Below are 13656 nucleotides of genomic sequence, written 5' to 3' on the forward strand. Positions count from 1 at the left end.
TATTACAGCTTGTTCGGGCTTAGTCAGAATATAGACGTGAGATTTTGATCTTGTGGATAATTTCAGAAGTGGAAATGTGGTTCTAAGGTTCATGGGCTAAGTTGGACGGTGGAATTTCAGTTACATTGTGTTATCGGACCTATACGAGATATGGTGGCGTGGGATCACCCCCAGGTATGTTCATGGTAAGGTTATTTAGCGATTGTTTGGCTTCTGGAACAACTCTGGGCACGTTCGAGGACGAACGTATGTTTAAGCGGGGGAGGATGTAACGACCCGACTGGTCGTTTTAAGCTTTTGCACTTTGTTCGCCAGTTTTCGGGCATGGCTTGTCCCGTGTGATGTATTATTACTTATATAAATCGTTGGTTTTGGTTTTCAAGGTAATCAGAATGAATTTGGAAGAACAGTTCTTAGTTTGAAGCTTGAAATTTGAAAGGTTTGACCAAGATTTAACTTGTTTGTTTATGATCTCGGATCAGAATTCTTATGATTTGGTTAGCTCCGTTAGGTGATTTGGGACTTATGAGCGTGTTTGGATTGTGTTTTGGAGGTCCGTAGCTTATTTAGTCATGAAATGCCGAAAGTTGAATTTTTAAAGTTTCCGGTCCGATAGTGAGATTTTGATCTAAGGGTCGGAATGGAATTCCGAAAGTTGGAGTGGCTCCGTAGCGTTGAATGTGATGTGCTTGCATAATTTCAGGTCATTCGGACGAGGTTTGATAGACTTTTTGATCGAAAGCATAATTTAAGAGTTTTTGGAGTTCTTAGGCTTGAATCCTATGTTAAATTGGTGTTTTGATGTTGTTGTGAGCGTTCCGAAGGTTTGAACAAGTTTGAATGATGTCATAATGTGTTGGTACATTTGGTTTGAAGTTCCGGGTGCTCAGGTGAGTTTCGGGTAGGTTCCGGGATGTTTTAGGCCTAAAAACATAGTTGTTGCAGGTTCAAAGAGGTTGCAGACACCAGTGCGGCCCGCAAAGTATTTTGTGCGGCCGTGGTGGGGGCTTTGCGGCTGCACTCGATTTTGTGCGGTCCGCAGTGAGGAAGGTTTCACTAGTCTAACTTCGAAAGTTTATATCTTTTGATCTACAAAGAATTTTGGGATGATTCAAAAACGACAGTTGTAGAGCTTTAAATCTAGTTTTCAGAAATATATCATAATAGGCATTTGGATATCTGTAGCGAAATTTATGGCTAAAATACCAAAGCATGTCACTGTAGTCAAATCGCAGCACTGGTTTTTGTGCGGTCAGCGGTGCTCCACCGCGGTCCGCACTCGATTTTGTGTGGTCATCAGTGGTGGAAATCTGAGAGGTGCTCTATAAATATGAGGCTTAGGGTTTTATTTCATATTTTGACCTAGAGAGCTCGGATTTTGGTGATTTTTTGAAGGTTTTTCAAGAAATTCATCGGGGTAAGTGATTCTAACTCGGATTTAGCTAGAGTACATGAATTTATCATTGAATTCATCATTTGATTCATGATTTGGGATGAAACTTGGGAAGAAAATTTGTGAAACCTTTCAAAAATGTAAAATGATGATTTGAATGACCAAATGGTATCGGAATTGGATAATTTTGGTATGGTTAGACTCGTGAGAGTATGAGGATTCTAGTTTTGTAAATTTTGTCGAATTCCAAGACGTGGGCCTGGGGGTCGGGTTTGAGTAATTTCGGGATTGTTAATGTAAATTGGATATTTTTGAGTGGGCTTTGTGCCCTTAGCATATTTTAATAGTTATGTACTGATTGTGGCTAGATTTGGAGCATCCGGAGGTCGATTCGTGAGGGCAAAGGCATCGTGGGCTAGAGTTTGGACAGGATGGAGGTAAGTAATGATTGTAAATGCGGTCCTGAGGGTTTGAAACCCCGGATTTCACATCGTTGTACTACTTTGAGGTGACACACACGCTAGATGACGAGCGTGAAGTCATGCACCATTGGGGATTGGGACTTGGTCCATCCCGTACAACTGTTAAGTCGCATATTTGTTTTGAAATCTTATGATATTCCATGTTTTAGAGACTAATATTATATTTTGGGATGTATGCCATGTTTGGGGCCTTGTTCCAACTTGTTGAGACCCTTAGGGGAATTTTTACTATTTTTCCTCACTCTATTTGTTTGAAATCATATCCTTAGTCATGTTTCACCTGTTTATTGTTTGAATCTGGTTTTATCACTTTGCCTCTTAAAATGTGAAAACTGTTTGGGCTGAGTTCCCTGTTTTTACTGATGGTCCGAGTGATCGTGAGGTTGATGACTTAGATAGACCGAGGGTCTGCTTGTGAGGTTGATGACTGAGATAGATCGAGGGTCTGATTGTGAGATTAATGATTGAGAGAGGCCGAGGGTCTGGTTGTGAGGATTATATATATCTATATATATATATATATATATATATATATATATATATATATATATATATATATATATATATATATATATATATATGTGTGTGTGTGTGTGTGTGTGTGTGTGTGTGTGTGTGTGTGTTATGGATCGGGTTGCACGCCGTAGCGATACTTATATGGATCGGGCTGCACGCCACAACGATATATATATTGTATCGGGCTGCGCGCCGCAACGATATGATGCTTGGGCTGTAGGAGCCCCTCCAGAGTCTGTACACCCCTAGTGAGCGTAGTCGACTATATATATGGATCGGGCTGCATGCCGCTGCAGTTACTAAATGGTACTTATTGAGTATGGGTGCTAAGTGTGAGCGCTGATTGATGAGAGTTGAGTCTCAAGTTACTGAGAGGCTTGCCCAAGGGTTATAGACATACATGTACATGGGTGATGCTTTGCCTGAGGGGCCTATTTATGAACTTACTATTTTTCACTCCTCCTTAAAGTGAGTTTCTATTGAATATGTTGATTTAATCACTGCTTTCACTCATCTTTAGACCAAGCCTCTATTGAAAATGTTGAACAAATATTTTAAATAATCCTTCATTTAAATTGAAGTTTTTAAGTTATAAAAAGGGTTGTGAATTTTTGTTTCTGCCCGAGGGGCTGTATACGAACTATGTTTTGCCCGAGGGGCCTATTATGATTTTCATTTCTTTTATTATAAATAGTATTGAACCCCCACTGAAACTGTTGGAAAGCGTTTTCAAATAATTTTTACCAAAAGCTGGATTTTAAATGAGACGATTGACCCGTATTCTGATTTGAAAGCCTGTTGTGCTTATTGAGTTTATCATAAATGTGGATTCATTGTTTCTGGCTGCTCAGTCTTTATTTACTCTTATTACTTACTGGGTTGGAGTTCTCACATGACTCTCTGCACCTCGTGTGCAGATTCAGGTATTTTGGAACCCGGTAGCGGGTGTTGATTGCTCTGACGTAGAGTCATTAGAGTTAGCAAGGTGGTTGCACGACGTTCGCAGCACCGCTTTCTTCCTCTCATTTTCATTACTGTACCTAGTACATTTTTTACTATTTTTATTGTATTCAGACCTTGGTAGATGCTTATGACTAGTGACACCCCGATGTCGGACTTGTGTAATTATTCCGCACTTTTCTTTTAAATTTTCATTATGAGATTATTGTTTATAAATGGTATAAAAACAACTTTTTTTGGAAATGATTGACTTAGGAATTGTGTCGTCTTGCCTTGTCATCACGAGAGGCGCCATCACGACCGGGTCCGGTTTGGGGTCGTGACAAAGGGTAAGGTCTGTGTATACATTACCCTCCCCAGACCCCACTAGTGGGATTTTACTGGGTTGTTGTTGTTAATGTCATTTTCTTTAAAATAATCTTTTCTTCCCAAACATATATAATTATCTCACTAATAAAATTTAGTATTACTTCACATAAATAATTGAATGAATCATTATGTGCTAATATTAACGTGCAACGCACAGAAACTAGTAACATAAAATACAAAATCATATACAAAGCATTAAATCGATAACCTGATACTAGTAAATCAATAATACTTTTTCGGTTCAATTTATCAGTTAAATCGAAATTTTGTTGTGAACCCGCGTGACTCAGTATGGGATTATGGGCCAGATGTGTGCAACAAATCTGATCCAGTTGGGAGTATTGGGCATGTAGCTGAATTGAGAAGAGGCCCAATGACTAAACAACCGAATAGAATGCTGGGACATTATATTTGGGATCCGGGGGGAATACAGGGTATGTGAATTATGTTGAAGCTTGCCCTCAAGTCTGTTCTCTCATCTCCTCTTTTGACTCTGTATCTCTTCCCCTTTCTTCTTAGCTTTAGGTTGCAATTTCTCTTCTCATCTACTCTCTGTTTCCTTTAGTGTTGTTGTTTTCTACTGTTCTATTAATATTTGTTTATTGTAATTCTATTTAGTGAGTTAATATAATCAGTTGGTTTGGGTGTAATATCTAATTTGTTTCATTGGTGCTTTCATTGAGAGGTCTTCAATGGAGGGCCAAATATTTCGAACTATGGATGATTTAATTAAGGGCGTGAAGGATTCCTGGTCAAAGGATATCGCTGAAATTCGTTCATTGTTACATGAGTTGATTGAAAACCTTACAACGAGTAAGTCTACTAAGGTGGAATTCCCATGATTCAGTTGTGAGGATCCAGAGTTATGGATTTCTTATGCTGAACGTTACTTTGAATTCTATGACATATCGGAAAACAACAAATTATTACGTGCATCTATTTACCTAGACGATGAGGCGTTGGAGTGGTTCCTATGGCTTCTCCGGAACAAGCAATTGACGGATTGGGAACACTTTGTTGCAAAGGTGCGAATTCATTTTCGTAAACAACATCTCACATTGTCGGAAAGTCACATGGCTACAATTAAGGAATATTCTACAAAAATTGAAGCCAAGGCGTTCGACAATATATCACATGGCTGTTGTTATTCCAAGTTGTTTACTACAGAGAGATCAGATGTTAACGTCCTTACTGATGCAATGGAATCTGATTCAAATAACGGAAACTCAGAGGATATCCAGGTGTTTGATGAAAGCTCTCACAGAGATGAGGTTAGTGCTTCTCTTATACAATCTACACATGTTTATGAAGATATAGTTTCGACAAGTATCGATCCAATTAAGGGATCCTCAGCAACACGCGAAGGCGAGGTGTTTGATAATTTTTCTCAAGGAGCTGGGCAAATTTTTCAAGAGTTTTCACCTATGGCAGATGATTTTGGGATTATTTGTCCTGTTCTCAGCAAAGAGCTGGAGTTAGAAGATGAGATGAGAGAATAGACCTGAGCGCAATCTTCAACATAATTCGCATGCCCTGTATTCCCCCCGGATCCCAAATATAATGTCCTAGTATTCTATTCGGTTTTTTAGTCATTGGGCCTCTTCTCAATTCAGCTCCAAGCCCAATACTCCCAACTGGATTAGATTTGTTGTGCACTTCTTGCCCATAATCCCATACTGAGTCACGCGGGTTCACAAAAATACCAATGTAACAAGCTGGATATCACTCCCAAACCAATTGACTATATTACTCCCTAAACATAATTACAATAACCAAATATTAATAGAATAGTAGAAAACAACAACACTAAAGGAAACAGAGAGTAGATGAGAAGAGAAATTGCAACCTAAAGCTAAGAAGAAAGGGGAAGAGATACAGAGTTAGAAGAGGAGATGAGAGAACAGACTTGAGCGCAAGCTTCAACATAATTTGCATGCCCTCTATTCCCCCCGTATCCTAAATATAATGTCTTAGCATTCTATTCGGTTGTTTAGTCATTGGGCCTCTTCTCAATTCAACTCCAGACCCAATACTCCCAACTGGAAATACCCATCTCATTATCCCTGCCTATAGACTTCCTTTTATCATTGGCAATGGAGAAGGTAGCATAGTTACATATGAAGATGACAAGCACTCTAGAACTGATGTGAGTCGGGCGTTTGATAATTTTTTGTTCCATGCGGCTCAACCTTTGGTTGACAATGAAGTGGTCGAATCACTCGGGGATAGGAATGTCCTCTTGATTTTGAATGGAATCAGATTGATTCATGAGCATATATCTGTATACCTTCCATTTGATCCCGGTGAGTTTGTTCCTCCACGCATTTTATTTGAGCACTTGAATTCACATTTGGATAAATCACGGTACTTACCCATTACACTACGTTCTGGTGTATTTAGCTTTGTGGGCAATTTCGAGATAGCTACTGAGTTGTTATAAAGTTCACTTGGTAATTTTAATTCCTTAGTGGTTTCCTTTTGTTTCAATTGGAATGTGGAAACCCAAAGCGGAACTACTACTGCAGAAGAGGAAAAATCACGAACCAGTGTAGTCTTAGTATTTGACAACATTCCTCGAAGGGTTGTAAATAGTCTCCTGCTAAGTTCAATTTCACATAAGGAGTCATGGGTGATTCTTTTTCTTAGTCGTGTGTATATCCTTCCACGTGATAAAAAGTCCATATTGGCTAATGAGGTCCCTGATATTGAGACATATGTTCCTGATGGTATCTTGTTGGTTGAGTCTGCAAACCCAGATTGGTTGGAAGAGTTTGTGTTAATCATTAAGCAGTCATTACGATAGAATTTTCAGTGTTTATTTCTGAGTTGCATAGTACTGAATCGCTCGACTACTTTACCTACATCATTTTATAAGGACAAGTGTTATATGCACCTTCTGATGGTACTGTGTGTTGGAGGGAAGTTGTTTGATGCAACCATCACCCGAGGATGTTTGTTAGAGAAAAATCCCGATGATAGTTTTAGAGAGCTTCCAAATATAGTCCACAATGGCCATTTCATGGTTGTTATGCATAAGGAGCTAAGCTAGAGAGTTCCCTGCTGGTTAGCAAGGATGATTATGCAATGCAAGCAACTAATTTTGGATTTCATATCTTCATCTGTGGAGTAAATGCCTTTCTCCTTAGTCCATGGACATCCATAACAAATAATGCAACAGACCTAGTTCTAACAATGCTATCAGATGAAATGAAACAGAGAAGTACTTCAGCAAAAGTTATTGAACAACCGTGGCTTCAATGGGAGGAAGTATCAGACGAGCCAATAGACCATGTAGTTTTGTCCAAACTAAAGTAGTTCAGGGTAATATGCAATCTCATGAAACCAACAATAAAGGTCACTGCAACAGATTTTTCAGAAGAAGAAATCAAGTATCTAAAATATGTGTTCGCGAGCATGGATACAAACAATAGTGGAACTATCATGTATGAAAGAATAAAATCTGGATTGGCTCGGCTTGCTTCAAAACTTTCAGAAGCTGAAGTCCAGCAACTCATGCAGGCTATTATTTTGAAGTTTGAGGGATCCTTTGATTGGATAACATTGTTTTTACTCCAAGACAAAATACATAGTGCAACTTCACACTTAGCTAGATTGATCTTATTGCGGCTAGATCGTGATCCTAATTGTTGTACTGTTATGCTTCTGCTACCTAGATGTCAGGCGAAACTATGGGAAAAGAAAACCAACTATCCTACTGTTGCTTTGCATTTACTGTTTGTTGTTGACAAGGTCAAGCGGATATTGTTCCATTTTCTGCTTTACTCGAACCTTGAGGGCAAGGTTTTTTTTGAGGAGGGAGGTATTATTGTGAACCCACGTGACTCAGTATGGGATTATGGGCCATAAGTGTGCAACAAATCTGATCCAGTTAGGAGTATTGGGCTTGGGCTGAATTGAGAAGATGCCCAATGACTAAACAACCGAATAAAATGATAGGACATTATATTTGGGATCCAAAGGGAATGCAGGGCATGCGAATTATGTTGAAGCTTGCGCTCAAGTCTGTTCTCTCATCTCCTCTTCTGACTTTGTATATCTTCCCCTTTCTTCTTAGCTTTAGGTTGCAATTTCTCTTCCCATCTGCTCTCTGTTTCCTTTAGGGTTGTTGTTTTCTACTGTTCTATTAATATTTGGTTATTGTAATTCGATTTAGTGAGTTAATATAATCAGTTGGTTGTGTAATATCCAATTTGTTTCAAATTTACACCCCCAATTAATATCGGAAAGCAAATTTGAACTAATTTGCAAAGTTCAATACAAGATTAGGAATGAAGATATTCGAGAGAAGGTGGGTGTGGCCCCCATGGAGGACAAGATGCGGGAAGTAAGACTCAGATGGTTCAGGCACATTCAGAGGAGGAGCACTGATGCACCGGTGAGGAGGTGTGAGCGACTGGCTGTAGTGGGCACGCGGAGAGGTAGAGGGCGACCTAAGAAGTATTGGGGAGAGGTGATTAGACAGGACATGGCACGACTTAGGATTACTGAGGACATGGCCCTTGACAGGGAATTATGGAGGTCGAGCATTAAGGTTGTAGGTTAGGGAAAGTTGTGAATATTTCTACAGCACAATAGAGTGAGACTAGCCAGTTAGGAGTTAGACTAAGAATGTCATTGGCCGTCTATTGATGCAGGGCTTTACCTGCTAGTTTTACTATACCAGCCATCTATTTCGTATTTCGTATGCTGTATTTCATATCTCTTATATTGCTGTTATTTTATTATGCATTTTTATGGTACTAATATATCGGCTCCTGTTGCTTTTTTTGAGTTGAGGGTCTCCTGGAAACAGGCTCTCTACCCTTCGGGGTAGGGGTAAGGTCTGCGTACATATTACCCTCCCCAGACCCCACTTGTGGGATTATACTGGGTCGTTGTTGTTGTTGTTGCAAAGTTATAGGAGCAAATGTGAACTATTAAATAAGTTAAGGGTAAATTAGACCTTTTTCACAATGCTAGTTAAGGCTATACTTTATTCCGACTCTCATAGTCCGGTTCACAGCTCTTTGTTCAACTAAAACCCTAAACCCTGAGTTCTAACGGTTTATAATAATCGCCTCTGAACTTCGTGTGTAATAATAATCGCTCTACAGTCTGAAGAAAAGCAAATAGGTTTACAGTTTGTTCTCTATTCTTTACCATTCGATTTGCCGCAAAATATATAGAGATGGCATACTTCCGACAACGGGATTTCATGTTCTGTGAAATGTGTGGAACAATGCTTACGTTTGATTCCCCCAAGTATGCTCGCTGTCCCTTATGCAAATTCAAGAAACGAGTCAAAGGTTTCGCCTTTTCCAACCCTTTAATTTTTTTTTAGTCTTTCGCTGTATCTTCAACTTCACTTGTCTGTGTAATTTCACCTGTCGAAAGTTTCATACTGTTTTTTGGACTGGGAAGCAATTCTGGAGCAAACTAGGGAAATTTGCGAAAAATGTTAAACTAATGGATTGAACTAGCATATAGAGCATATGCCTTCAAGTCTTTACCCTTTTGCCCGCTTTTTATTTGTTTAGTTGCGCTGAATTGAACGGTTAGTCATTGTTAACATTCAATTTTAATGTCCTTCACCCTGAGGAAAAGAAGCAGTGTATATCAAACCGGGGAAATTGTTAATAGCTTCTTTTTATAATGACTGGCAAGGGTGGACTCAAGTTTGTTGGATGGGATACCCAAAAAAGAAAGAAAGAGAAGCAAATAATGGATAGAGACAATATGTGGACTTCTAGAAAGGCACAATAGGTTGAATAATGTTTTCATAGTGATAACGAATCATCTGGATATTTCTTTGAAGGATATAGCTCTTAATTTCCACTTCAGGTTGACGAATTTGTTGGGATTGTCATTGTATGTTTTCTGCTTCTTTGCACCGGAATTAAATATTCTATTATTGACAACACTTTTCTCTTGTTAAATTTTTTTAGAGATTGCTGGAAACGAGATACGCTATACCATTTCTGCTGAGGTATGCTTTATTTAGAATTGTAGGCATCACTGATACATCATACATGTATTGAGGTGAGAGCGAGAAAGCTAGTTGTAATTACATAAGCCGCTAAAGAAGCTGTGCAAAAAGTTTTTAATCTAATGATATTCTGGTATTTAAAGATTAGGAAATGTTTATGTGAAGGAGTATAACGAAGGAATTTGTCTGACCATCTCCACTTTCCACCAACAACAGTTGAAGTTATGATCTTGACAAGAATGGTGTTCATTTGTTTGAGGATATGGAAAACTGCCTTAAAAGTGTTACTTGCTAGTAATAAATTACACATCTGAATTACTTTTTTGAGTAGTCATTAGCCTCTATTCACCGAGTGTCAAGTGATTGAGATTTTTTTTTGTCTTAATGTTAATAAAATAACATAATTATGTGCCTTGTCTTAAAAATCTACGGAAGGTTTTAAGCCAAATACATAAGAAAATAATCTAGAAGTAAAAAGAAATGAGGAATAAAAAACTAAATCAACGCACTCGCCTGAGCTTGAATTTCTGTTGTTTAAGAAGGCATCTGCTCGTCTTTCCATCTCCTATTTCATAGTTTTCACTAAAATGTTCTTGTTTCCCTTGTTCTTCCCTTCTATTCGTGTCACTTGAACATTTTTAATATGTTGGTACCCAAAACTTGCCTCCCATCTCATCATGTTTTCTCTAATAACTGTTATTTCCCATACTATTTCCTTCAATTATCGTTGCTTAAACTTGTACTGTTTTTTTTGGTACTCAAAGGTTTCCGATAGATTGGAAAAAGCTGGTTCGAAATTATGAGGGAACTCCCATTTGGATTCAAGTTGTTTTAATTTTCTATTTCCATCTATATTCTAGTTTTTTTTTTCATCAGGTAAATTAACTTTTGTTAAGAAACTTCAAAAAAGTACCAAGGGGGTACTTTTAAAGTACAAGCAAACTTCAGAGGATAGCAATTACAGATAGAGCTTCTGCAATTCCATATAATCTAATAACTGCACCAAGTCTTCTGCTACCCTTTCCTTACACCAAAAATATAAATTCTGCAAGCAACTATTTTTTAGTGTAGGATTCTGGGTCCTCTGATCTTCAAAGCATCTTTTGTTCCTTTCCAGCCAGATGGTCCACATGATGCATAAGGGAATGGTCATCCATATCTTTTTCTTCCAAATTTCCATCTATATTCTAGTTGTAGTTCTAAACTTCAATATTTAATTTTCTGGGTTTCTGTGGGTTCCTTGGATTGCTGAGAGTTGGTTGAGTTTCATGTTTTCAGTGTTTGGTACTGTGGCCAGTATAATTCTTTCGCTAGAATGGTCATTTACTCAGTGTTAGTTTAAGATGTTGACTTTTAACTCATGAAACTCATTTTGAATTTTTGAAATAGAAATAATTCTGGACACTTGCTACATAAAAATATGCTACTCCACTTTGAGGAATGGATCATTTAATATGTTGTGCATTACCGGTTTCTACTTTCTAGTAGTGAATGATAAGCTATGTAGCGTATTCTTATTTCTTGGCATTTTGACATGTAGAACGGTATTGAATTCCCTGAAAATGATGGGAAGCCTTTAATTGTAAGAGGAGATTTCAGAGTTCGAAACGCTGAAAAACTGCCAGCAGGTCAGGAGAGTGTATTGCATATTTTCCTAATGGTATCATATGTGGGAGCAGAATGGATATTGAGGATTCATATAGCTGACTCCAACTAGTTTGGGATTGAGGTGTGATTGTTATATGTAGGATGGTTTATCATTTCATAGAAATTCTGGACTTTTAAGCGGTCGGAGTGAGGATTGTGTTAGTTCACCCTGCTGTAGCGAGAACTATATTGAAGGTATTTGTAGCCTATTTCAGTTGGTGGAGTGCAGGGAAGGGGTGATTATGCGGAGTACGATAATTTACTTGACAAAAAACGAATTAGAAGAAATCCAACATGCTTGTGTGTTTGCATCCCTAACTGTTACAGAGATACTTTACATATGGCATCACCTCTGGATATATTTTTCTCACTCAAAGAAGCTCTACGGTTTGCTTTGTCTTTAAATGGTTTAAAATATTGAATAAAATAAAGAAAGAGAATAATATTATGCTCAGTCAAGGAAGTTACGGGCATTCTCCCAGTAGCCTCCATAATGCAATGCAACTTCCTTTATCATTGCCTAGATGAAGAATAAACTTTATATCTGATGTGGAAGAACAAAAAATGGTGAAATGGAGGACGGGAAACATTAGGTGGAAGAGAAGAAATGTAAAATACATAGAGCAAAATATTCTGGGTGGCAGGAAGCTCGTGTATGTTCTTCGTCATTTTTGTGCTGACATGTGTTTACTGAGCATATAATAGATTTTTCTGTAGGCTATTAGAAGGGAATTGGGCATATCTTCATTTGATGATCTTGAAGAAGAGAAGGAGCTAAAGCAAATGGTTAGTGCAGTCTGCAGTGTCCCATAACATTCTTTATGTTTACACGTTCTTTCTGTTAATTGCTGTTCGTATGGTTTACAGGACTACAATGCAAAATGTAAAACTTGTCAGCATTTAGGCATGTCATATGTAGCCAGACAGGTACTCTTGCTTTGCGTTTGTCCATATTCTTCTCAGACTTTGCCTTTTGCTGCTAAGCTTTTCATGTTATCCTAACACCACTTGCTTCTTTGAACAGATTAGATCTGCTGATGAAGGCCAGACTATCTTCTATACGTGCCCTGTTTGTGGAAATAAACAAACTGAGAACTCATGAAACCTCTCTGTAGGTTTCCATGGTGAATGGAGCTGTTTAAGTATATGCTGAGCCATTGGAATATTCTATAGCTCTGACAATATTGCATGTAATACATGGAAACACATGTAAACCTCCTATGTTGTCTAGGAGTTCTAGAAATAGAATTTAGTTTTCCTTGCTCCAACTATTACGGCCAATATGATCCTTTTAGGTTGATTGTAACGAGAATATGAGAAAGAATTTAAGAATCAATATATGTGAAACAACATGCATAGAATTATTCTATAAATGGCTCTGGCTAAGATTTAAGACCTTATCAAAACGCCTAACATGCACAGAATTCTACTATGAATTGCTCTGGTAAGGCTTTTAAGACCTTACCAAATGTCTATATTTATAAAGGGTTAAGACTTGATTTTAAAGATATATGTACCGCTTGTCAGCTTGGCCTGTCTCATAAATTGTCTCTTCCTCTTAGTCCAAATAAATGCTCTTCCATTTTACAAGTTGTATGTGCTGATGTTTTTGGTCCATTCCTATTTTTGTCCGCAGATGGTCGTTGCTATATTGTTAGTCTTTGTGTGGATGATTACACTACTTTCAATAGGGTATATCCTTTGTTTTAAAAATATGTTGTCTTGCCTACACTTCTTCAATTCAAGGCTTTAGTTGAAACATGAAAGACAATTTAACACCACTATTAAAGTCATGCAAACAGACTAAAGTGGCAAATTTCGCCCTCTATTACCACTCTTTGACAAAACATGGCATCATTCATAAAATATCATGTTCTCGCACTTTTTACTTAATGCACTCACAAGCGTTCGCATTGCCACTGGCGAGACCTGGGAAGGCAACCCGATTGGGTGTCAGAGGATCTATAGTACATGTAGCCTTCCGGACTTCATATTCATCATTTTTTAAAGCGAGGGAAAGGGATCTCTTTCCTACAAGGGAAAAAAAAACATGAACAACTTTGAAAGAAAATACCTTAATGTATGCGGCAAAATCAGAGGACTTAATTTCTCGCTATCAAGCCACTTCGGAAGAATACCTCGAGGCCCCGAGGACGTGGAGCCGCGGTCGAGTCCCCTCCCTCGGGGCTTGTCGAGGCCCGACTCAAAGAAGACGAAGGTCGAGGCTAGAGCAGAAGGGGAAGTTCCCAAGGCACACGACTAAGTCTGACAGGGCCGGCCTATCCATGGCCTATGCCGAAGCG

General features: G+C 38.4%; 1 protein-coding gene across 1 annotated transcript; it reads left to right on the forward strand.

The window, feature by feature from the left end:
• The first annotated feature begins 8733 nt into the window (after positions 1–8733).
• On the forward strand, positions 8734–12750 carry LOC107769073 (uncharacterized). The gene is made up of 5 exons (XM_016588254.2): positions 8734–9026; positions 9666–9706; positions 12071–12139; positions 12221–12280; positions 12378–12750. The coding sequence occupies exons 1-5, from the start codon at positions 8909–8911 to the stop codon at positions 12453–12455; spliced, it is 366 nt and encodes a 121-aa protein (XP_016443740.1). The 5' UTR covers positions 8734–8908; the 3' UTR covers positions 12456–12750.
• Positions 12751–13656: the final 906 nt, after the last annotated feature.

This window comes from Nicotiana tabacum, chromosome 1 (genome assembly GCF_000715075.1).
Source record: "Nicotiana tabacum cultivar K326 chromosome 1, ASM71507v2, whole genome shotgun sequence".
In the NCBI taxonomy this organism is placed as follows: domain Eukaryota; kingdom Viridiplantae; phylum Streptophyta; class Magnoliopsida; order Solanales; family Solanaceae; genus Nicotiana; species Nicotiana tabacum.

Excerpts from the sequence above, each read along its gene's own strand:
- LOC107769073 (XM_016588254.2), top strand. The coding sequence starts at position 8,909 with ATGGCATACTTCCGACAACGGGATTTCATGTTCTGTGAAATGTGTGGA. Across the intron at positions 9,027-9,665 it reads ATTCAAGAAACGAGTCAAAG|AGATTGCTGGAAACGAGATA; the intron begins GTTTCGCCTTTT and ends AAATTTTTTTAG. Across the intron at positions 12,140-12,220 it reads AGAAGGAGCTAAAGCAAATG|GACTACAATGCAAAATGTAA; the intron begins GTTAGTGCAGTC and ends TATGGTTTACAG.